This window comes from Balaenoptera acutorostrata, chromosome 14, assembly GCF_949987535.1.
Source record: "Balaenoptera acutorostrata chromosome 14, mBalAcu1.1, whole genome shotgun sequence".
NCBI classification, from domain to species: domain Eukaryota; kingdom Metazoa; phylum Chordata; class Mammalia; order Artiodactyla; family Balaenopteridae; genus Balaenoptera; species Balaenoptera acutorostrata.
In genome coordinates, this window is record NC_080077.1 from 75119901 (window position 1) to 75144285 (window position 24385).

The window sequence follows — 24385 nt, forward strand, 5'->3', positions numbered from 1 at the left end:
TTAGTATCTCGCTAACAATGTTAAATATTAAGTACTCTTTAAAAGTGATAGTACAAAGATGAACTTTAACCTGTCTTTGATTTCCAAAAAGTTTAGTTTTCAATCTCAAAGCAGAAGTTCCTTTGGAACAATTTAATGTGGAGACTCACATTTTTATGTAAGATCAACTTGCCACATTTACTCCCTTGATTGCAGTGAAATTTAAATCAAGGCAGTATCAGGTGGTAGGACCAGGTTATGTAGAAGAATCATGTTCAAGTTCACCTTTTGGTAGTGCTAAATATTTCTAATTTTGTTAATTCTGTAAAGAGAAGTTTAGATGTTTCATTATGTTCTCAGGAAATATTATAAAATATACTTAAGAAAATAAATTTATTTATTTTATTTATTTATTTTTGGCAGCGTTGGGTCTTCGGTGCTGTGCGCAGATTTTCTCTAGTTGTGGCGAGCGGGGGCTTCTCTTGTTGCGGAGCACGGGCTCTAGGCGCGCGGGCTTCAGTAGTTGTGGCACGTGGGCTCTAGAGTGCAAGCTCGGTAGTTGTGGCACACGGGCTTAGTTGCTCCGCAGCATGTGGGATCTTCCCGGACCAGGGCTCGAACCCGTGTCCCTGCGTTGGCAGGCGGATTCTTAACCACTGCACCACCAGGGAATCCCCATAAAATATACTTTTAAATATAAGGCTCTGATATCCAGTGTAGATAGAGACTTATTTTGCCTTATTTGGGGTAATATGTCTGAACTTAAAACATCTTGAGTTTTAGTGCAGAATGATGTAGCATAACCATATAAAAATGTCACACATTATAGCTGGTATCTTTTGTAATATTTTATTCTGCCTATCCTTAAATGCCCAATTCTATTTAAAAATCAAAACAATAGTACAAACACAGTGATTGTTGATGATATTTCAACTTTGACTCTTCAACTGGTTAAATCTTGGGGTGCTGGTAGAATCTGTGGAGACCCTTAAAGTTACAGAATCTCAGAGTTGGAAGGGAGCTTAGGGTCCCTTAAATCCAAACTTCTGGCCAATGTAGAGACAGCTTGAGATGCTATTTGTGAATAAGTGTTCATCTAGTGGCTGGATAGCTGTACCTCTCTAATTAAAATTCTCTTTTCATCTGTTTAACAACTCTAGTCAATCTATCTTGATGTATGAGGCAAATACCATTCTAAACCTGCCATGGTATCTTTCTTACGTCGATCAGCCTTATTTTTACACAGGCTTTCATCGTAAATAATCTATAGAAGAGTGGCCTTTGTGTGATGTGTGACTTACTGCAATTCATAATATGTTGCGTGGCGGCTCAAAATTGCAAGCATTTTATATTTGTGTTCCTAAATAAAAAACATGCAAGAGACACACAGCTCTTCAATAATTAATCATTTATTGTGATCTTATTTGTGACTACCAAATTCTATAAGAAAGAAGCAAACAACCAAAAGATTCAAAAGAACAAATCTACTGATGGTGAAATGTTTAATGCATCTTTGGTACTTGGCATACGTAACACTTCATCGTTGTGTCACTCTTCAAACCTATTCTAATCTATGTTTTTTGGTTTATTTTTATTTTTATTTTTTTTTAACTAAATGAGGGTGTTTAAAGTTTCACTAGGCTTTACTACCCAGCTGAGTGATCTAGGAATCATAGGTAGAATGTTACTTTAGAGGAGTAAATTGTAGATACAACAGGGAGGTACTGCAGGAAGCTTCAGAGTTATATTTCAGACGTGAACCATGAAGAAATTGAGCCATGTAATTATGTTCAAAGCAAAAGAACCACTCTGTGATCTGTGAAAGCTTATGTGGCAAAGTAATAAAATTAGAACTGGTGAAGTTTCTGCTACCATGAGGCATGATGAGGAAAGCTCAGTTTTTATACTAAATAATTTTTACATTAATTTTGTCCAGCGTCTTTGGGATTCACCAGTGATTTATCATAGGTAGGAAGCTGATTAAAGACTGCACCAACATCAGCTTTTCGTTGCTATTAACTGTTAATTTTTCCAGTTGAAAATTAAAACACTTAAATTTTCTAATAGCACTTAGTATTTTTTGATCTCATATAATACAGTGATTTTACAGCTGAGCAAACTGATGGACACAATGATTTCTCTAAATTCATTCAGCTAGTAAACAGGTTGAGCTGGAAATCCACCTAAGAATCCAAACCCCGTGTTCTTTTTTATTTATTTATTTATTTATCTATTTATTTATTTATTTTAAAATTGAAGTATAGTTGATTTACAATGTTGTGTTAACTACTGCTGTACAGAAAAGTGATTCAGTTTGAATATATATACATTCTTTTTTAAAATATTCTTTTCCATTATGGTTTATCGTAGGATATTGAATATAGTTCTCTGTGCTGTACAGTAGAACCTTGTTGTTTATCCATTCTATATATAAAAGCTTACATCTGCTAAACCCAACCTCCCACTCCTAATTTATCCCTCCCCCTCCACCTTTCCCCCCTGGGAACCATAAGTTTGTTTTCTACATCCATGACTCTATTTCTGTTTTGTAAATAAGTTCATTTGTATCATTTTTTTAGATTCCACATATAAGTGATGTCATATGATATTTGTCTTCCAGCATCCATGTTGCTGCAAATGGCATTATTTCATTCTTTTTTGTGGCCCAGTAATATTCCATTGTATATACATATATACCACACCTTCTTTATCCATTCTTCTGTCAGTGGACATTTAGATTGTTTCTATGTCTTGGCTATTGTGAATAGTGCTGCTAGGAACATAGGGGTGCATGAATCTTTTTGAATTATAGTTTTTTCTGTATATATGCCCAGGAGTGGGATTGCTGGATCCTATGGTAGCTCTATTTTTAGTTTTCTGAGGAACCTCCATACTGTTTTCCACAGTGGCTGCACCAACTTACATTCCCACCAACAGTGCAGGAGGGTTCCCTGTTCTCCACACCCTCTCCAGCAGGTTCTTAGTCACTGCATCAGCAAATTCAGCCACAGAACCTTCTTTTTTGGAAAGTTTTCAACAGTCGTAAGTTGCTACCTTAAAAGACAGATGTCAGTAGCCTGAGAATTTCACGTCAAATGCAAGCATGGGGTCGGACAGGACAACCGCAGGTTCCTTTTCTGCACCAGTTAACCTGTTGTGTGATGATTTCAAGACATGAGTATCAGTTTGAGGCTTGGGATTCAGGATACAGCAGCGCCCATGTGAGGATTGCTCAACGTGTTTCCTGTTGCAGGAACAGCATCCGTCGCAGTCGCTGGCATCCTTGCAGCCCTTCGAATAACCAAGAATAAGCTGTCTGATCAAACCGTACTATTCCAAGGAGCTGGAGAGGTACCTGCCTTATGTAGTGCTTACGTTCTCCTACACTAGTGAACATGACATTCATTCTCATTACTCATGAATTTGAAGTTTGAGGTAGTCTCTCAAATTTTTAGTTTATTGAAACTATAGGTTTTACTGAAAGATTCTTCAAATTAAGTATTGAGGCATATTAATTTTTCACAGGAGACTTTAGAGGCATAGAGATATTTTCACAGTTTTCAATTTGTAAGATTATCAAATGTTGCCGTGGGTTTTTGTTCGGCATATTTAAGGTGCCGTGCAGGAACCAAACAAGTTTCCAATATGTGGCTAATTATATGTAGAAACCTTTAAGTATTTAAGCTATTATAGCTGATGCTAACTTTTAGTATCCTCCAGTGTCACATACCAAAATTTTCTTAACTTGACTCACAATTCAATGTGCACATACATAACTATATAGAAGTTTTTCAGAAAAAATATTTTGAATTGGAGATTCATCATGCAGTATAACCATTCACACGCAAAAGAACTAAAACATTTAAAATTGTTGGAAAGAGATGGCAGGAATACAAAATAATGCTGTTTCCTGTTCTCTTTTTCTATGGGTTAATCATTTGAAAGAGGAAAATTAGACTCCAGTTATAATAATTCACCCCCAAAATAGAAATTAAAATGTCAGCTTAGTTTGAGCTTCTTGTGAGAAAACTGCCGAAATCTTTTTAGAATTATAGAATGTAATAAATGGGGAAATACTTTTGGCTATACATATTTTAAGAAGCCTTAAAATTTCAAATTTAATATGATTATGAATAAATGTATTACACTGGAAGAAGCTGTGTATACTGTGTTGGGTTTGATTTTACTTGTTCTTAAAATAAAGCAAAATACATGAAGCTGAAACTTACATGCCAAGGTATAAACATGTGAAAGTATTCAGGGGGTAAGTCACAAATTTATTTTCACATCAGAATAAAAATCAAGGTTAAATTACAGCTCATTAAAATTTGAGGTTTTTTTATTTCTGTGAATTGTTACATGCTGTACTTAATTTTAGTAAACTTCTTTAAATTTCCAAAGGGTTTTGTTGAATGCCACAGGCCAGTTCTTGGCACTCAGCAGGAGAGAGGTATTCATGGTTGGATGATTCAAAACTGGCCCTTGTTTGTCCCTGAAAAGGTTTTGGAAATTTCACAGATCATCACCAAATTTATCATATACCAAAGGAGTTGATTCCTTTAATCTTGCAAGAAATCTCACAGTACTTTCTTTGTCCAAATTAAGAGAGTAAATAAATGCTCGGGAACACATATTTTAAGTGTTCCATTTTATTGCCTAATTGGTCAAGTTCTCATTCCAAATGACCGGGCTTCATTCTTCCAATTCAGTTAGCAGAGCTTGAACTGAACAATAAGCAATACAGTCTCATAAGCAAGGTTGAGCAGTTCATTATTTTAAATTCAATATTTTCTTATTAGAGGAAATCTTAATTGTATGAACAGGGTTAAAGACGCTGACAACCAAGGATATCACTGGTTTATCTGTGGCTCAATATAAAGCAGCATAATAGTGATTCTGTTGTAATAAAAAGAGTAAATAATTGTCATTTAGCGGAACCCAAATGTGACAAAAATACTTCACTCCCAGTACAAGTGAAGAATATAGCTCTTTCGGTCAATAGATAGAGCCATTTTGTACTTCCTTGTTAACAATGATGAAATGAAGTAAAATGTAACTCTTGATAAGGGATTATGTGGAACAACTTGAAACATTTTTGTTTTTCAGGCTGCCTTAGGGATTGCACACTTGATTGTTATGGCCATGGAGAAAGAAGGTTTACCAAAGGAGAAAGCCATGAAGAAGATATGGTTGGTGGACTCAAAAGGATTAATAGTTAAGGTAAGAATTTGTCATTTTTAACCAGATACAGTATTTTAATCAATATCCCATTCTGGATGCCCATCTCCAAGACAACTACTGTTTCCACCTACCTCACCTCCAACACTGTGTTAAAAGAGTAGCCATTGCACACGAATGACCATGTCATACAATAATGCGGATACTCTTCTGCATAAAGAAGAAAACTATGGCTCGGCTATCGTACCCGTCTGTGATGTGAGTAGGCTTTTTACAGCTCCATCGGTTGTCTGCCCACGTGAATTAGTTTAGTTTCCAAGTGAGGTAGTTTGAGACTGATAGGGGTGAAACACTTAGGTCCAGCTCCTTTCACTAAGGGCTGTCTGTCAAATTGCACACTGGCTGGAAAGAAAGAAGGGAAAAAAATGAAACAGCTACTCTTTTACAAGCTATTTTCTCTTAACCAGAGTCTTGAGAGTTTTAATGGTAATTCCTGAGAAGAACTTTAATAAATGGGCTGTTTCAGTGTTAACTTCCTTGAGGTTGTCTCCCAGCTTTAATAGAGACAATAGTATCCACTTTATAGGGTTATTGTGAGAAGCTAAATAAGAGTAGGAAGGTGACCATGACACCGTTGTAAGGCATTATTATTACTCCTGCCACTCGTGTACATCCCTCACTCTTCCTTAAACTGCTAGAGAAAATATACTTGTAAATCCCCCTTCCACATGAAGGTGAGTTTTTTTAAAAACCAGCGATAAGCAGTGTATCCAGGAATTTAATATAGAAACAAATGTGAATGTGTGCTGACTTTCTGGAAAGCTATTTTATGTGTATCCAGAGTCTTTAAAAGTTTATGCTTCTGATCCAACAGTTTCCATTCTAAGAATCTTTACCATAGAGATAGAGATGTGTACAGTGTTTTATGTGTGAGGGTGTTATCACAGCACTATTTACATTAGTGAAACGTTTCATCATACGTTAATTATAATAGTGATATGTTATACTTACCTAAATAAAGGATAATTGTGACATGAATTGGGGAATAGCCCCTGTAATATACAGGCCTAAAGTTATTTTCAAAGAACTATAAATAACATTAAAGGATTCATAATATAATGTTAGGTGAAAATAGGAAAACACTATATTATATGTAACTATTTTGCTTTAAAAATTGAGTTATATATGAAAGAGAAAGAAATGCATCAAATACATATTACTTTAAAACTTATTTTTAGTGCCTTTCTCCGTATTCCAAATTCTCCTTAATAATTGTGTTTCTTTAAAGCTAGAAGAATGTTCATTTTTAAAAAGATATAGATCAAGAAATTTTGCTTTAAATGAAGAAAAAGTATATGCATAACTGTTTGTAGAACAGGAGTATCTATAAAACCATGAAACAAAACAGAAAGTACCTTTATAACATCTCCTGGGACCAAATAATGATAATTTTATTAATTTTATTAACAATAAATAATAACAGTGTAATTGTTTATAGTTTATAAGAAATAAAGTTTTAAGTTTGTTGGCTTAAAAATTCCTATTGCTTTAAAGAATCAGCATAACTATAAAAAATTGTACACTGTGACCACATGACGTATACTGTCATGAAATCAGAACGTTTACTGAGTGAAATCATCTGTGGCTCAGGCATTATACTCGTGGGGACACAGTAATGCCCTTGATCTCAGGAGGCTCCCAGCCTAGTGGGAAAAATTCAAACAAGCCAAGATTTACAACTCCACGTGGCAGTGTTATAGAAATATGTCCTTGGTGCCAGGGGCGCACAGGACATGGTGCTTCCACTGCACTAAAGAGAAGAACAGGGAGGCTGAGGACGGTTCCAAGACAAGGTGTCTCTCCAGCTGAGTCCGAAAGGAAGAGTTGGGAGTTGAGCTCGAGTCTCCATAGACATCTTAAACTTCTTAATATGCAAAACTGAAATAAGGGAAGTTGAATGGCAAGTTCACTCTGAGATCTTTTTTTTTTTTTTAATTATTTATTATTTATTAATTTATTTATATATGGCTGTGCTGGGTCTTCATTTCTGTGCAAGGGCTTTCTCCAGTTGCGGCAAGTGGGGGCCACTCTTCATCGCGGTGCGCGGGCCTCTCACTATCGCGGCCTCTCTTGTTGCGGAGCACAGGCTCCAGACGTGCAGGCTCAGTAATTGTGGCTCACGGGCCTAGCTGCTCTGCAGCATGTGGGATCTTCCCAGACCAGGGCTCGAACCCGTGTCCCCTGCATTGGCAGATTCTCAACCACTGCGCCACAAGGGAAGCCTTCACTCTGAGATCTTGATTGAAGCTACGAATCGTGTCTTCTACCTCTCTATCTTCAAAGCCCTACTAGTGTCTAGTAATTGACAATAAATATGTTGTTAATAAATGAATTAATGAATGAGTGCCTTCCGGGCAGAAGAACAGCATTTGCAAAAGAAAATGTTTTGCGAGAAGAGACATTTAGGGATTAGGATTGAAAGGAATCGAGTGACAGGTGATGAAGGCTCCTCTAAATCCTGAACGTGAGCAGTTTTCAGGCTCTTGTCGCTCTGATGGCCTTGTGGAGGATGGACTGAAATGAGGTGAAGCTAAGAAACTAGTTACAAAGCTGTTGCCATCATACAGATCAAAGTTAATTAAGGCCTGAAATAAAGCAGTGACTAAGAGGGTCAGTGAAAGATGTTTGATTCAGTAGATATTTAGGATATAGGATTGGCATACTTAGTAACCGATTAAATACGAAAGGAGGAGTAGAGCAGAGGAAGGAAATCTAGCAGGACTCCTTGGGTGTCTAGGTAAGTGATGTAGCCATTAATGTTAAAAAAAAAAAAAGGAATAAAGAATAGGCCAGTTTAAGGAAAAGATAATGAGATCAGTTTCGGACATGGCAAGTTTAAGGTGCCCGTGGAGACCTCAGATAGAGGTGTCCTTTTGGCAGTTGGAGAGACAAGACTGATGCTCAGGAAAAGGATCTGAGCTCCCAGAGGTGGAGAGGATCATCATGTGTATATAGTGGGAGCCATGGAAAAAGCTGTACAAACTGTGCCGTACTTAGGGATGTAATACATGCAAGAATCAAAACGGTGAAAGCCCACGATTGTGGTTTTCTTTCGTGATTTCTCATGACATTTCAACGGGACATCTTCATAAAAATATCATAGATTTTAGCATCTCAAGCACTTTTAACATAGATTGACTGAACTGAGACTCCAAATTCCATGGATTACAACACTTGGAATGACATGGATTACAGCATGGCTAGTATTTGGAATAACTGTGAAATTGTTGCCTAGACCTAATCAGTCACTCTTACTTCATGTCCTTTACTTGCCAAAATAAAGAGCTGCATATATTCTGCTTGCCAAGATAGATAAAGTTATGTTTTAAAAGATTCTTATATATTGAATAGTTTTTGTGCTATTTAATGCAAGAGAGACATATGAAACTTCAATTCACCACTTTTTCTTTCATGTTTTTAAACCGTCAAAATTATAATGTTGATTTTTGTGGCAGAACTAATAAATCTTAGAGTAACTATTAAATTGGTATAATCTTGCTTTCAGCTTTACATGATTTTTTGGTGCTTGTTATCCTTTATTCTTAGTATTTTTTACCACCTCTCTTGAAAACCAATAATAATCATTTTATTAATTTCATTAACTTACATGCAGTTGTTTATAATGTGTAAAAAAATCTTAAAGTTCTAAATAAAATTTTTTATTAGTCGAACTCCTTCAGTCTTTAAACACATAAAACCAAAACTATAAAGTAACACTGTGAGGTTAGCGCATTTGTGGAGTTATGTAATCATCAGACTGGATAATTATTATTCTAATGTGTTGTCTGTTTTCAGTTTTCGTTTTCAACTCCACATCTGTAGCATTTTCTATCATTTACCTCATATCCATATGTACTATAATTATCAATATTTTAAATAATTCATCAGTATCAGTAAGGTTGATTGAAATGGATTATTTGGTCACTGCTAATACTCAAATATCATAGTTTAGTGTCTTACAGCAAGAAACAGTTGACATACTATTTAGCCCACTAAGATTAGTACGGTTTAATATAAACAAACTAATACTTGGTTTAAAAGAAATCCTTCCAAAATAAAAATTAGAGGGAGAATAAATACAGTAAAGAAAGGATAAAAAAGGAGCACTTCCAGCATGACTAGTATTTGCATTTCACAGTGATAATTTGGAGCATTTTTAGGGAGAACAAGAAGCCACAAAACAAACCAATCCAGACTTCATCTTTTTCTTAAATAAATATATCTTGGCTTTCACTAATAAACCAAGTGAATGCTAATGCAGAAAACTCCAAAATAAAAAGTAGGGTATTAGTAGATATCATGAAGGATAGACTTCATCTAACACAGAATAGGACTATAGTATTTTATTTTATTTTATTTTTATTTTGTTCTGCTTTGCACAGTTCTGTTTTCAATTATTAAAAAAGTTTTTTGCTTTACAGTTATAGTTAAATGTGTGGTTCCTGCGAGAAAGAGATAGGAAATAAAAGTATTTTATATGTTGTAAGGGTAGTTGTTTCCTTCCTAAGAGTTTAATCTTTAGGTCTAGGGCTTGAAACTCCATGCTGTATGGAAAAGGTTTTCCTTTCCCCTGTGATATTATCAGAATTTTAGCCAGTGGTACTGTCATCACCTTGAATGATGGTTAATACATTGCGTACACTGTGGTTTAAAAAAAAAAATTCTGATTCCTAAGAAACTTTGAAGCTTGGTGAAAAGTATCTGGCTTGCTTTTTTTCCTCCCTCTTTTCCATTTCTTATTGAGCATGATCACTATATATGTAGGTACTAAAAAGCGCAGAGGCAGAAGATTATATACACGAGTCTTTTAGACAGTCAGAAAATTATGGACATTGATTTTTAGCAAATACAAAATTAAATACTAATGGAGTTAACCACCTGTCATCTTCAGTTACGACCACTCTGCACCCCTTTGTTTTGCTCTAACGTGGAAAACACTTTTGTCACATCCTTCATCTTCTTTTAATATGTCCTTGAGATGGTGAAACTGAGCTCTGAGCTCTTTAGCAAGCACATGCACTCGCGCTGCAAGTGAAACATTATTGACTGACAGGTTCTGTCTTCAGATAAAGACGGGCCAGATTCAACTCTGATAAACTATCGACATGACAACAAAAACAGGCCAGTAAAATGGGGCAGGTTGTCCAAGCAGGCACGGATTCCAGAGTTCTTCTAGTACCTGTGTGTAGGGAGGAATGCGTAGCTATCAGTGGCAGTGCACAGTTAATTTTTTTATACCTCTCCTGGGTCATGAAATGCTAACTCAAAATCTTGACAGTCTTTGCCACCTTCCTCCCCACCCCCAGCAGAGCAAATGTCGCTTTTGAGAAAGGTAGTAGTTCAGTATGGTTGTATCTTCTGTACTAAGAATCAGCACAAAACAAGGGGTGGCGGGGGGAAAACCAAAGAAATAATAATATTCAAAAGAAGCTCCCAGCTATTTGTAGTACATTTGGTGTAATTAGAGACGCTCAAAAAAAGAAACACCATAGAGTTTGGGGTTTCTGAGATAAAAAGTGCCCACGTGCACGTTGCCAAATGAAGACACGGTTTCAGCAAGGGATCCCGAATAGGGAGACTGAACTGATAAGAAATCTATATCCACATTGAGCTGAAGTGATGGGCGTAAAGAAGGTAGATTCCAAATTGGATTTTGAAAAGAGGAGAAAAGTGAGCCATTGGCACAGAAAATAGAAGTCCAGAGGTAAAGACATTTGCCTGAATATTACAGATCCAGAGAATGTCACATCCCAATAGTTTTTCATCTAAACCAGGTCTTCACATCAACTTTGAAAAGGGTATAGAAAATACTTGGGAGACCTTTATTTTTGTCTTTTGATTCTTCTGTTTTTGGCAAGTAGAGCCCTTGAGTGATGCTAGTTTGCATGATTCCTGGCCTTCTTTCAGTACTTACTCTCCCTGCGTTCCTAAGTCACCACCCAGAATTAAGCCTTTGGGGCTGAGGCTCTAGGTAATTTATGTTTCTTGCTAGATGGATGTCTTCTGGCCAAGTTCTGGCTTTAGTGGCTAGGAGCTGCCAGTGCTGTCACTATGATTAATAAAGTAAGATGTTCATGATAAAAGCATGCATCTTTTCATATAATGTTTATCTACCTTCTTGATGATTTGCTGCTCATTCCAGGAAACATAGGTGGCTTAAACACATTAAATACTTTTCATTATATCTCAGGTTGCCAGCCAAAAGAGCACTACTAGAAATCTGTGCTTTTGCATTATTCTGTAGCCTTCCTTCTTTAGAGCTCATCATTTTATACTTTTTTGAAAACAGATCGCATGCCTTTTAAAAATGCTTCTGGTAGAGATCTGATAAATCCTTTAGTGCAGTGATTCTAAAAACTGGCTAATCACTTGAATCATCTGAGACGCTTTTAAAAAATACAGATTCCAGGGCCTCATCCTGGATTTGAATTAAAATATCTGGCAGCAGGGCTCAGGAATCTATTTTTCCTCAGGTGAGTCTGGCACTCAGTTGGCTTTGGAAAGTCCAAATCAGGTTCATTTTTATTACACTGTCATCATCACCAATCCAAACCGTTTTCTAGGTGGAGAAGCCAACATCTGTAGAAGTATCAAAGGACTTGCCCAAGGTCATGAGTGAATGGAAGGGCCTAAGGACTTCTCCATCCTGATCCTGAGTCCCACGTTCAATCCCCAACATTTGTAGATGACATTTATTGTGTCTAATTGGGGGGCTTTTCTTTAATTTGAGTATATCATTAAAGGTTTTCAGAAGTAACATAAATGTATTTGCTGTTCGCTATTAGAATGTACTCTGGGGGGCTTCCCTGGTGGCGCAGTGGTTGAGAATCTGCCTGCTAATGCAGGGGACACGGGTTCGAGCCCTGGTCTGGGAAGATCCCACATGCCACGGAGCAGCTGGGCCCGTGAGCCACAATTGCTGAGCCTGCGCGTCTGGAGCCTGTGCCCCGCGACGGGAGGGGCCGCGATAGAGAAAGGCCCGCGCACCGCGATGAAGAGCGGTCCCCGCACCGCGATGAAGAGTGGCCCCCGCTTGCCGCAACTGGAGAAAGCCCTCGCACGAACCGAAGACCCAACACAGCCAAAAATAAATAAATAAATAAATAAATAAATAAATAAATAAATAAATAAATAAGAAAATCCTTTAAAAAAAAAAAAGAATGTACTCTGCTACTAGTTATTTATTCATGTCCCTAAGCCAACAAAATTTATCACAATTTATATCAATTTATCTTGACCACAATCAACAGTTGTGAGGACAACATTGTAAAATACATTTTTAAATGTTTAATTTGCTGTTTGGGATAATCTGGCACAGTAAGCTCAGGAAAATATTTTGAATTATTGAACTAAGAAAATGAGGATTATGTCTCTCCCACCTTCAGATTATTCAACATCTTTTAAATTCATTTCACATTATGGATTTGTAGGTCCACATTCAATATAAACAGACTAGACCCTCTTCTCTCATTTACATGCTACTTGTAGCAGCTATTCAATTCATATTATACAAGGTTGAATTTGGTTATTTCAGCTGCTAGTAAAACTTTTCTAAGACTTTTACTCTCATGCTAGTTTTATTTATTTATTTATTTTATTTATTTATTTCTTTTTGGCTGCGTTGGGTCTTCGTTGCTGCGCGCAGGTTTTCTCTAGTTGCAGCGAGCGGGGGCTACTCTTTTTTGCGGTGCTTGGGCATCTCGCTGTGGTGACTTCTCTTATTGCGGAGCATGGGCTCTAGGTGCACGGGCTTCAGTAGTTGTGGCACATGGGCTCAGTAGTTGTGGCTCACGGGCTCTAGAGCACAGGCTCAGTAGTCGTGGCGCATGGGCTTAGTTGCTCCGCCACATGTGGGATCTTCCCAGACCAGGGCTCGAACCCGTGTCCCCTGCATTGGCAGGCAGATTCTTAACCACTGTGCCACCAGGGAAGCCCTCATGCTAGTTTTATTTTCTCATGTGGGAGGCTACTTCTTGGCTTGGTAATATAATGAAAATGAATAGATTTCCATTTTTATGGAGATCATATGCAAGTTTATTTAAAACTGTATACCAGAAGCAGTTTAGATATATTGTCATTGGCGTGTTGTTTGTCAGTAGCTAAATGGTCAAGAATGGGTTGTTTCCTCAGACTGGACACCCAGATGCTTTCAGCAAGCCTTCACTGTGAGCTACTAATTCTTCTGTTTCTTACTGTGAGCCACAGTGCTTTCCCATGGATTGTGTGGAATCTATTGTTTTGTGAGCCCAAACATTTTCTAAAATAAACAAATCTGTGGCATATTTCCTCTTAAACTATTTTTAGTACTTCCTATTCTTATTCTGTTAATAACCCTGAAAATCTTATAAATGTCCTTTTTGCTCACAACCCTTTCAGTGGGGTTTCTGCTTTCTATTTCAAAGTAAACCACAGATAAAAAAAGATTAATTATAATATTTTACTGTTATTAAAGAAGAAAACTTGATACTAGAATACATTAATATAACATTGAAAGAAAGATCTAGGACATATGGTAATTCCTTGACCATATTCAGCATTGGTTATTCCTTTGATGGAATGTATTTGCATAATACTTAAACTTTGTCAGGTGGAAACCAAAAGACCAAGAGGCAAAACCCAGTGATTCATTCAGTCTTCTCTAAGAGATACACATTTTATCAGCAGCTCTCAAGATTACATTACATTGCATTGAGATGACTATAGTTGGTTTGGAGTAGGTGAATAGTTATCCTGAGATAGTTTTTCTTTGTTAGACAACCTAGCAGAGGTTCTAGCATTAGATACCCTGAAAAGCAAATCTCTAAACCTTTGAAGAAGTAAGCACCATGCTGAAGTTTGAGGAATAGTTCCTGTAACACAAATCTGCATTAGCAAGGGAGCTGCTGTTCCTGCCCATTTGAGAATCAGGGTCTCGGCCACAAACAAGAAAGTTGCCAGATATGGTAGCTGCCACCCACTGTTACTTAGCACCCACCTGTTGGTGGTGGGCTAGAAACTAGAGACTGGAAACACAGCTGCCTGGAAACAAACACCACCACCACGAGCTTCCAGAAGAGCCATACGGCTACCACTTCATGACGTGCATTTCTCCTTCAGGGTCCTGTGAAGGCGCATTAGCTTGGTGAGTGCTATGTTTAAAGCAGAAACCCTAGCTGCAAGGGAGTCTGGGGCCTATAATTTAGCCCTTTAGGCTCCATTGTACTGGAAGTAGTGCTAGAAGCAATTTGCATTTCTGCAGTATTTGCCATGTAGGACCTTAGTGAGATTTTAGTGTAGTTACTTGCCTTTATACCTGCAATTGAGTATATGTGTTTCTGGGAAAGAGTAACAAGCCAAAACTATGTTAGCTTAGAATTCTGGAAGCTGAAGGTTATTATCCCCAGGAATTATATCTCCCCAAGCTGCACCTTTATTTAGTACGTGTCCTAGAAATTGCCTCGTTGTGAGAATGAAAATAGTCATGAATTTTAGTTTATACTGCTTCCAGAGAGAGCTCAGAAATAATTTAGAGAAATACTGTAACTGTCAAACTGCTCCAGATTCTTATCCTATCCATGACCAGAATTTCTCTTTTTTCTAATAATGCAGGATTATTTTTTACCAAATAACTAAGCAGTAATAAGGGCATTGAGGTAGCAGGTGGATTGCCAAAGTGTTCTCATCAAATCATTTCGGGGAAAGGAACCTCTTTTTTTATTTTATTTTTTTAATTTTTATTTTTTATTGGAGTATAGTTGATTAACAATGTTGTGTTAGTTTCAGGTGTGCAGCAAATTGATTGTTACACATACACATTCTGTTTTTTCAAATTCTTTTCCCATTTAGGTTATTACAGAGTATTGAACAGAGTTCCCTGTGCTGTACAGTAGGTCCTTGTTGGTAATCTATTTTAAATATAACAGTGTGTACATGTCAATCCCAAACTCCCAATCTATCCCTTCCCCCCTTGGTAACTATAAGTTCGTTCTCTGTGTCTGTGAGTCTGTTTCTGTTTTGTAAATAAATTCGTTTGTATCATTTTTTTTAGATTCCGCACATGAGCAATGTCATATGGTATTTGTCTTTCTCTGTCTGACTTACTTCACTGAGGAACCTCTTATTTTCAAAGCAACAGATAGGAATAACATTGGGTAAAAAGAAACGGTGGAATGTGTAATCACAATTAAAATCATCCCGAAATAGGTAACCAACAAGGACCTACTGTATAGCACAGGGAACTATACTCAATATTTTGTAATAGCCTATAAGGAAAAAAAAAAAGAATCTGAAAAAGAATATATAACTGAATCACTTTGCTGTACACCTGAAACTAACACAACATTGTAATTCAACTGTACTTCAATAAAAAAATAAAATAATAAAAAAAAAGAAAAACAAATTAAAATCATCCCCTGTATCAGTCAGCTATTCCTGTGTTATCGAAAGCCACAAAGTCTCAGTGACGTACAAACAATAATTCTTTATTTTCTCACACGCCTGTGGGTCAGAGGGAGTGGCTGTGATGGCGCTACTGGGTGGTCCTGAGCTACAGGTTGGGTCCAGGTCTGCTTCTCAAGGCTCATCGTCCGTGGACCAGCAGGCTGGCTTGCACTTCCAAAGCAGTGGTGACGGTACAAGAGAGCAAGCAGAAACAGCAATTTACTCTTAAGGCCTAAGCTTGGAACTGGCCCACATTTTATGGACCAGAGCAAGCCTCGTGTTCAAATCCAAAGGCAAGGGGTAGGAAAGTATACTCTGCCTTTTGTAAAAGGAACTGTAAAGTGTCCTGGCAAGATCACTGACACAGGAAAGAGATGATGAGGAACTGGGGCCTAAATCAAAGTCTGAACTATCAAAACTTTTGGGGGAGGAGTCTTGTGGCACGCAGATACCTACCTCTGTTTTCTTATTTGTGACTAATTATCATTAAGCCTAGCTACGTTTCACATGCTAGGATGATGCTTAATTAATCTCTGTGACTGAGATATGTAAATGAAATGAATTCCCAGCTGTGAAGCTAAGAGAGAGGAGGATGGGGGCATCAGGTAGCCTCCCCCTCCTCCCCCCCATTTAGTGCGAATTGTAAAGATTTCGGTATTGTGATAATTTTTTATATTATTAAAAGGCAATTAAAAAATCTTATGAATACAAAAGAATGGTTTGAGAATATTTAGTGGTTACTCACAAAATCAGTCTAGGTTTACATCAACTATTTGTGTTAGACCTATAACAAGTTGTAAAAAGGCTATGATAATAGGTTTTATGGAACGATTTGATGCTTCCTGATGAAAGTATAGCAACTGAATTTATCTGATTCTCTTGACTGATTTTTTCTTTTTTTTTTTTCGTTCTTTTATTTATTTATTTATGACTGTGTTGAGTCTTCGTTTCTGTGCGAGGGCTTTCTCCAGTTGCGGCGAGCGGGGGCCACTCTTCATCGCGGTGCGCGGGCCTCTCACTGTCGCGGCCTCTCTTGTTGCGGAGCACAGGCTCCAGACGCGCAGGCTCAGTAATTGTGGCTCACGGGCCCAGTTGCTCCGTGGCATGTGGGATCTTCCCAGACCGGGGCTCGAACCCGTGTCCCCTGCATTGGCAGGCAGATTCTCAACCACTGCGCCACCAGGGAAGCCCTGATTTTTTCTTTAATAAACATGATGAACAAGAATATAGACTAACAATATTTGAGTTAATGTTACTAGAGCCTAGAATGTTCTCTCCTGAAGTGAATATGAAACAGGAAACCAAATTTTATTTGGAATGAATTAAATAAGGTTTTTTTAAAATTGAGATATAATTGACATATAATGTTATATTAGTTTCAGGTGTACAACATAATTATTCAACATTTGTATATATTGTGAAACAATTACCACAATAACTCTAGTTCACATCCATCATCACACATAGTTACAAATGTTTTTTTCTTGTGATGAGAACTTTTAATATCTACTCTCTTAGCAACTTTCAATATACAGTATTATTAACTATTGTCAGCATGCTGTACATTACACCCGCAGGACCTATTTATCTTATAGCTGGAAGTTTGTACCTTTTGACCTCCTTCACCCATTTTTGCCTCCCCAGCCTCTGGCAACCACCAATCTGTTCTCTTTATCTATGAGTTTGTTGTTTGTTTGTTTGCTTTTTGTTTTTTGTTTTTTCAGTTTCCACGTATAAGTGAGATCATATAGTATTTGTCTTTCTTTGATTTACTTCACTTAGCATAATACCCTCAAGGTCTATCCATGTTGTCACAAATGGCAAGATTTCCTTTTTTGTATGGCTGAATAATATTCCTATGTGTGTGCATGTGTATTTTCTTTGTCCATTCATCCATTGATGGACACTTAGGTTGCTTCCACTTCTTGGCTATTGTGAATAATGAGGCAGTGAACATGAGGCTACATATATCGTTTCCAGTTAGTGTTAAATAAGATGATTTTTCAGTTTCTCAGATGTAATATATTTTGATATGCAGGGAAGAAAAGGTAAGATACAACTTTTTAGAACCGAGCAGTGAGTAATGGTGAATTCTGCTATTAGGATGCTGTTAGCTCTGAAGTCATGCTCATGACAGAAAACAGTGGTACAGAAATAGCACTTTACAGCAGACTACAAAAAAAGGTACTAGAGTTATAAGTGCTAGAACTATGGTTTTTTCTTCTTCACAAAAATTTAAATTATAACAAGTAACTTTGAGTTCTTGTTAAAAACTGGGCACAGTCCTGAGTGCTTTAGATGTATTAGTTAATTCGCTAAAAAGCTGATGACGTAGAAATTCTAATTATTCTTATTTTATAGATGAAATGAGTGCAAAGAGGTTCATATGTTTCAAGTTATCTATAATTCACATGTATTACTTTTAAAAATAAAAATAAAATGATAACCTTTTTATAAAAATTTTTGCTTTATATTGGAGCATAGTTGATTTACAACGTTGTGTTAGTGTCAGGTGTATAGCAGAGTGATTCAGTTATACGTATGCATATACCTATACTTTTTCAGATTCTTTTCCCATTTAGGCTGATAATAATCTTTTAAAGCAAGAATATTGTACCATCTTCAGGGTTAACAATTTGCATACAAGTTGACATATACCATTTGTAAAGTGTTTTCTCCAGGGCTGTACTGTGCTGTATTACTGGAAAGACTGATTTCTAGCACCTGTCTTGGGCAAGTTGCTTGATATCTCAGAGCCTCTGTTTCCTCATGCAAAAACCTAATTGTATTTGCCCTACTTTTCAAATTGTTGAGGGAATCAAACGAAATATGTGAAAACAACTTATAAGCTATGAAGTACCATATAAAGTTAGGTAGTGATTTATTATGTAGTCAAAATCTTAAAAATTTGTAGGTAGAATATTATTATTGTTATTATTTTATTTTTTTTATAATTTAAAAGTCAAGTTTAATAAGTAGTGCACTTAATTTAGCTATTGCTTCCTGGGAACAAAAAGCTATTGTATCACTCATTCTTTGATGAAAGCTTCAATGAAGTAAGGAGACTGAATAATAGATGAATGAGGAGAATTCTAATTTGAGCAGATTTTTATTCCTGGTCGTAGAAGTGTGGATGAGAATTTCATCTTCAGATCTACTAATTATGTGGAAAGATACAATACTGAAAGAGCAGAAGAGGAAAAAAAAGGAAGGACCAGATTTTCAGCTAACACTCCTCACCCCCATCCTACGTTCTTTTTTGTAGCTAGGATATTAAATTAGATGTTTCCTAGATAATAATACATGGTACAATTATAATCAAAACATTACAAAATAAAAACGTATATAGCTAGTAATTATGTAGAACATCAAAGTATGATATAAATATGGCATCAATTTCCATTCTTAGTGAGTAGTCCATAAATTATTTGTGCAGCCACTAAAGGCAACTTTGCACACTCTAAGACACTGCTTTATCAACAGAAATCATGTCTAGTAAACAATATCTTTATTTAAATGATGTTTTTCATTGCTATTTGTTAATGCCAGTTTCTCATAAATGTCTGTAGAGTTAGGATTTTAAATATTAAATAATAATTAAATAAAGGAAAGACTTTATTTTGTTCACTGTTATATCCCCATTGCCTAGAACATTGTGTGAGACATAAATCATTGTTGCAAGAGTGAATGAAATAATACTCTGGTAATTGGAAAGGAGACTTTAAGAACAGCTGGAAGGGCTTCCCTGGTGGCGCAGTGGTTGAGAATCTGCCTGCTAATGCAGGGGACACGGGTTCGAGCCCTGGTCTGGGAGGATCCCACATGCCACGGAGCAGCTGGGCCCGTGAGCCACAACTACTGAGCCTGCGCGTCTGGAGCCTGTGCCCCGCAACGGGAGGGGCCGCGATAGTGAAAGGCCCGCGCACCGCGATGAAGAGCGGTCCCTGCACCGCGATGAAGAGTGGCCCCCACTTGCCGTAACTAGAGAAAGCCCTCGCACGAACTGAAGACCCAACACAGCCAAAAATAAAAAAAGAAATAAATAAAATAAAGTAGCTATAAAATTTAAAAAAAAAAAAAGAACAGCTGGAAGACATAATACATAAAAATATTAAGCATCAATATGGGTAATATGCGTAATATTCTGAAATTTCTTTGACTCTCACATGTTTGGCAGATTTATCATTCCTTTTTATTTGCTGTACTTAGGGACGTGCTGCCTTAACACAAGAGAAAGAGGAATTTGCCCATGAACATGAAGAAATGAAGAACCTAGAAGCCATTGTTCGAGATATAAAACCAACCACCCTCATCGGTGAGCTTTGGCTTCCTCCCCCCTGCCATAAACCCTACCTCAAGCCCACGTGGGCCTGATTTGTTTTCTTACTGCTGAATTTTGAGACCTAATTTAGCTTTTTGAAATTCTAACCTTTGGCGTTCACAAACAAAATTACGCCTTCCCTGAAGCAACAGTACCCCCTGGACGCCTAGATTTGTAAATTCAGTGCCGTCTTCTTCATCTTACTGATGATCCCGGCTGAAGCGTGCCGTTGCCTTTGCTCACTCGGTCGACCTGCCAATACCTGGCATATCCAGCGCTTTGCCAGGCTTGATTATTCCACATAGACAGTGGTTCTAAAAGAGGGGTGGTTTGGCCCCGAAAGGAAACACTTGGCGATGTCTGGAGACATTCTTTGGTGGTCACAGCTGGAGGGAGAAGGGGTGGTCAGAGCTACTGACATTAGTGGGTAGAGACTAAGGATGCTGGTCCGCAGCCTCCAATGCCCAGCAGAGCCCCCCCCCCCCCGCCCCAGTAAGGAATTGTCCAACCCAAAACGTGAATGGGGCCAAGGTTGAGAAAGACTGAACTAGACCCTCCTTGAAAACAGGTACCGTATTTCATGTCTTTATGTTCCTCATAGTAGATAACTCAGTGTGTTACACACTGCATGTGCACAGTAAGATGTTTACTATGGACACATTTGTTGTGGTTGAAAAAAACTCAAAGAAAGTTTTGAAACTTTATATCCTTTATTTTGTGTGTATATAATGCCAACCCTTACTTGGTATTATACTCCATTTCTAGAAGCTTCTGTGAAACAGATGACAGTATTGAGAATAATAATGAGAACCATAATAAAAACAAATACTTACTCCACGACAGGAGTTAATGGGTAGTAGTAAGCCTTTATTGTTGTTTTTTATGAACTATGTTCCATCAGGAATCTTACTTTTTACATTTTCATTATGCTAATAGCTTTGTTTTTCTGTTCAAGTTTTTTCAGTGAGTCATACTTCAGTTTTATCATTGAATCGGATGATTGTCTTAAGTGTTAGCACTGGATTATAAAACATGATTGCTTTATAGCCTGAGAGACTGAAATATACTTCTAGAATTGTTTACAGAGAGATACTATATATTAGACACATTTATTTCCTGATAAAATTGCCTGTAATCAGAATTCCTAGTGATTGGTCACTAAATTTATTAATGAGTCAAATGTTAAAGCTGTGATTTTTTTCATAGATACTTGTAGATTAGTAACCTTAAAGGTTGTTGGCATTAACGAACATCTCTTTTTTGTCACTTTAATACAGATATTCTATATTTTGTTTAGGGGGTATTACAAAATGACCTGACATGTCTCATTGTTTTGGGGGCACTGGATTAATTAACCAATGATAGTCCTATTCACTGGTTTCTTGTTTCTACATTAGGAGTTGCTGCGATTAGAGGTGCATTCTCAGAGCAAATTCTCGAAGACATGGCAACCTTCAACGAACGGCCTATTATTTTTGCTTTGAGTAATCCAACTAGCAAAGCAGAATGTACCGCAGAGCAGTGCTATAAACTGACCAAGGTAAAGCGAAAATGGAATAGTCAAATTGTGATTCTTTATAAGGGAGCCCAGGGTATCTAAGGTGCTTACCGGTTAACCTTTAAAAATTTTATAACCAAGACTGAAAGAACAGTGAACAGGTCAGGAAGGATAAGAACCATATCCTTTTTTAGAATCTTGTATAAATCCTGTTCTTCAATAAAACAAAATAAACTTTGTAATGTTTTATTGATAATTTTCCTCAAGTGCTTTGGAAGTATCTAAGATTTAAACGTAAAAGTTAGAAAGGAAAAAGCTTGATCCTAGATACTGATGAAAATAGCTTTTCAGTAGCTATTCTCAAACATTGAAGCACACAGTATAAAACCACAGTCTTATTTCTGCTTTGCTAACTCCTGCTGGGTTTGGATTTTGATGGCATGGGTGGAGCATTTGGGCAATTATTTTGACATCCAGCCTGGTTGGGATAGGAGTCCTCAAAGCTTCAATACTTTACTGTTTCCAAAAAAGTGACTTATTTTATACTGTGCTTGTATTAATATATATTTGACCAATATGTTGACAAGAGCCCTTTTTTTCCTTAAAAGACTTGAAAATGTCATTACAACAAAACAGAAGTTGAGTCACATATATCTAACACTTTTATTTTGGAAAGAAATCTAAAATGAACTGGAAAAGATAAACAAGACAGAGTTATGTCACTCTGCATAAACAAAACCTAATTTTGTGCAAGACATAACAGTGTCTGATAAACACCTAGATGAGAATTTCTATTTTTTTCTCATCTATTTTCCTCTTTTTATATCCTGAATAAGGTTGAATCATATTATACTTTACCTTTATAGAAAAGATATAGTATGACATTTGTTAAAAATGAATAAGTTAATATTATTAATATCATAATGGATTTAGACTCAAGGTATAAGAGGGATGAAATTTATAACCCAATCTATTACCATTTAAACTATGCTTTGGGGATTTAGTGCTTTTTTAGACTTTTCAAATGCATTTCTTAGATTGTAGTGCTTTATTTGTTGAGGGTTTCCTATCCCTGTTTTAGAAGCCTGAACGCTTCCATCTGTATCACCTCCCAGATCAGACAGACGCCCCCCTTTTGACTGGCAGTATGGAATACAGCACCTGACAGGCCCTAAGTTCATGCCGTCTTAAAGCCTGTAATACATGAGGTTCCTCAAAAATATTATGATGAAATATTAAGACCAGGAAAAAAATAAAGACAGTTTTAGACACTCATTGATAATTTAATCTTATTCTTATCTGCTAACCCCATTTGTGCTAATGAATTTTTTTCCTATATGGCTTTTCAGATAATTCTTTACAATACAGAAATATATAAAATTTGTCCCAGTGATTACATTGGGAGCCTGTTGACCTCTAAACTGTAAGCTAAAATGTCATCCTTTCCAAGATTCAAACATTAACCTACGCTTTTTGTCTTCAGAAGCCTGTAAGTGGAAGTCTTTAGTCTAGAGATGGTTGATGGGCCCGTGGGTTGGACCACTGCCAGCAACAGGATGGTGGTCTTGGGGTCTCCTGTGCTTTGCATGCTTCTCCTAGGAGTAGAGAGGAAGATAGAGAACAGAAATAATCACTCACTCCAGAACTTACTGCCAGCATCATGATAGCTTGCTCACACTTACTAGGAAGTCAATGAAAAATCAGACTTCTTTCTAACTACTCAGTACTTGAATTACTCTCTTACGATCCATTTGTTTGAAGATAGCCTGCCTCCTTTTTACAGTTGTGTGTCTGTGTTGCAGGGTCGTGCCATTTTTGCCAGTGGCAGTCCTTTTGACCCTGTCACTCTGCCAAGTGGACAGACCCTATATCCTGGCCAAGGCAACAATTCCTATGTGTTTCCTGGAGTTGCTCTTGGTGTGGTGGCGTGTGGACTGAGGCATATCACGGATAAGATTTTTCTCACCATTGCTGAGGTATTGTGAAATACTCTACGTTTGCCAAGGATGTAAAATCTCAGATCAGCTCATTGTAGGTTGTCTACTGTTTTATTTATTTAGTATCCCAGCTCACTCCCTAGAAGGTGTAAAGTCCAAAGAAGATCAAATCTTTCCCAGTAGAGAGTAAGGGATGGGTAGTAAGTTCACATTGAGTCACTAGTAAAGAGTGTTCTTCAGTAGCCAGCAGAAAGACTATGTTCTGATTTCTTAAAAGAGGGCTTTTTTTAAATTGCAGTACAGTTGATGTGCAATATTATATTAGTTACAGGTGTACAGCATAGTGATGCACAATTTTCAAAGGTTATACTCCATCTATAGCTATTATAAAATATTGGCTGTATTCCCCATGCTGTACAATATGTTCTTGTAGCTTATTTTATACCTAAAAGTTTGTACCTTTTACTCCCCTACCCCTATATTGCCCCTCCCCCCTTTCCTCTCCCCACTGGTAACCACTAGTTTGTTCTCTATATCTGTGAGTCTGCTTCTTCTTTGTCATATTCACTAGTTTGTTGTATTTTTTAGATTCCACATATAAGTGACATCCGACAGTATTTGTCTTTCTCTGTCTGACTTATTTCACTTAGCATAATGCCCTCCAAGTCCATCCATGTTGCTGCAAATGGCAAAATTTCATTCTTTTTTATGGCTGAGTAGTATTTCATTGTACATATATACCACATCTTATTTATCCATTCACTTGTTAATGGACACTTAGGTTGCTTCCATATCTTGGCAATTGTAAACGATGTTGCTCTGAACATAGGGGTGCAAGTATCTTTTCAAATTATAGTTTTGTCTGGATATATACCCAGGAATGGAATTGCTGGGTCATGTGGTAGTTCTACTTTTCGTTTTTTGAGGAACCTCCATACTGTTTTCCACAGTGGCTACACCAATTTACATTCCCATCAACAGGGTATGAGAAAA

The 24385-nt window shown here is 37.1% G+C and overlaps 1 protein-coding gene across 3 annotated transcripts in view; it reads left to right on the forward strand.

Annotated features, from left to right (window-relative positions):
- ME1 (malic enzyme 1) overlaps positions 1-24385 on the forward strand; it is a 186250-nt gene that overhangs the window by 151613 nt on the left and 10252 nt on the right. For 2 of the 3 annotated variants that reach the window (XM_057527582.1, XM_057527581.1), the window contains exons 8-12: positions 3233-3330; positions 5086-5199; positions 19846-19951; positions 21355-21497; positions 23258-23431. In XM_057527582.1, the coding sequence (XP_057383565.1) occupies positions 3233-3330; positions 5086-5199; positions 19846-19951; positions 21355-21497; positions 23258-23431 (635 nt within the window). The other variant, XM_057527583.1, reaches the window with a different exon arrangement.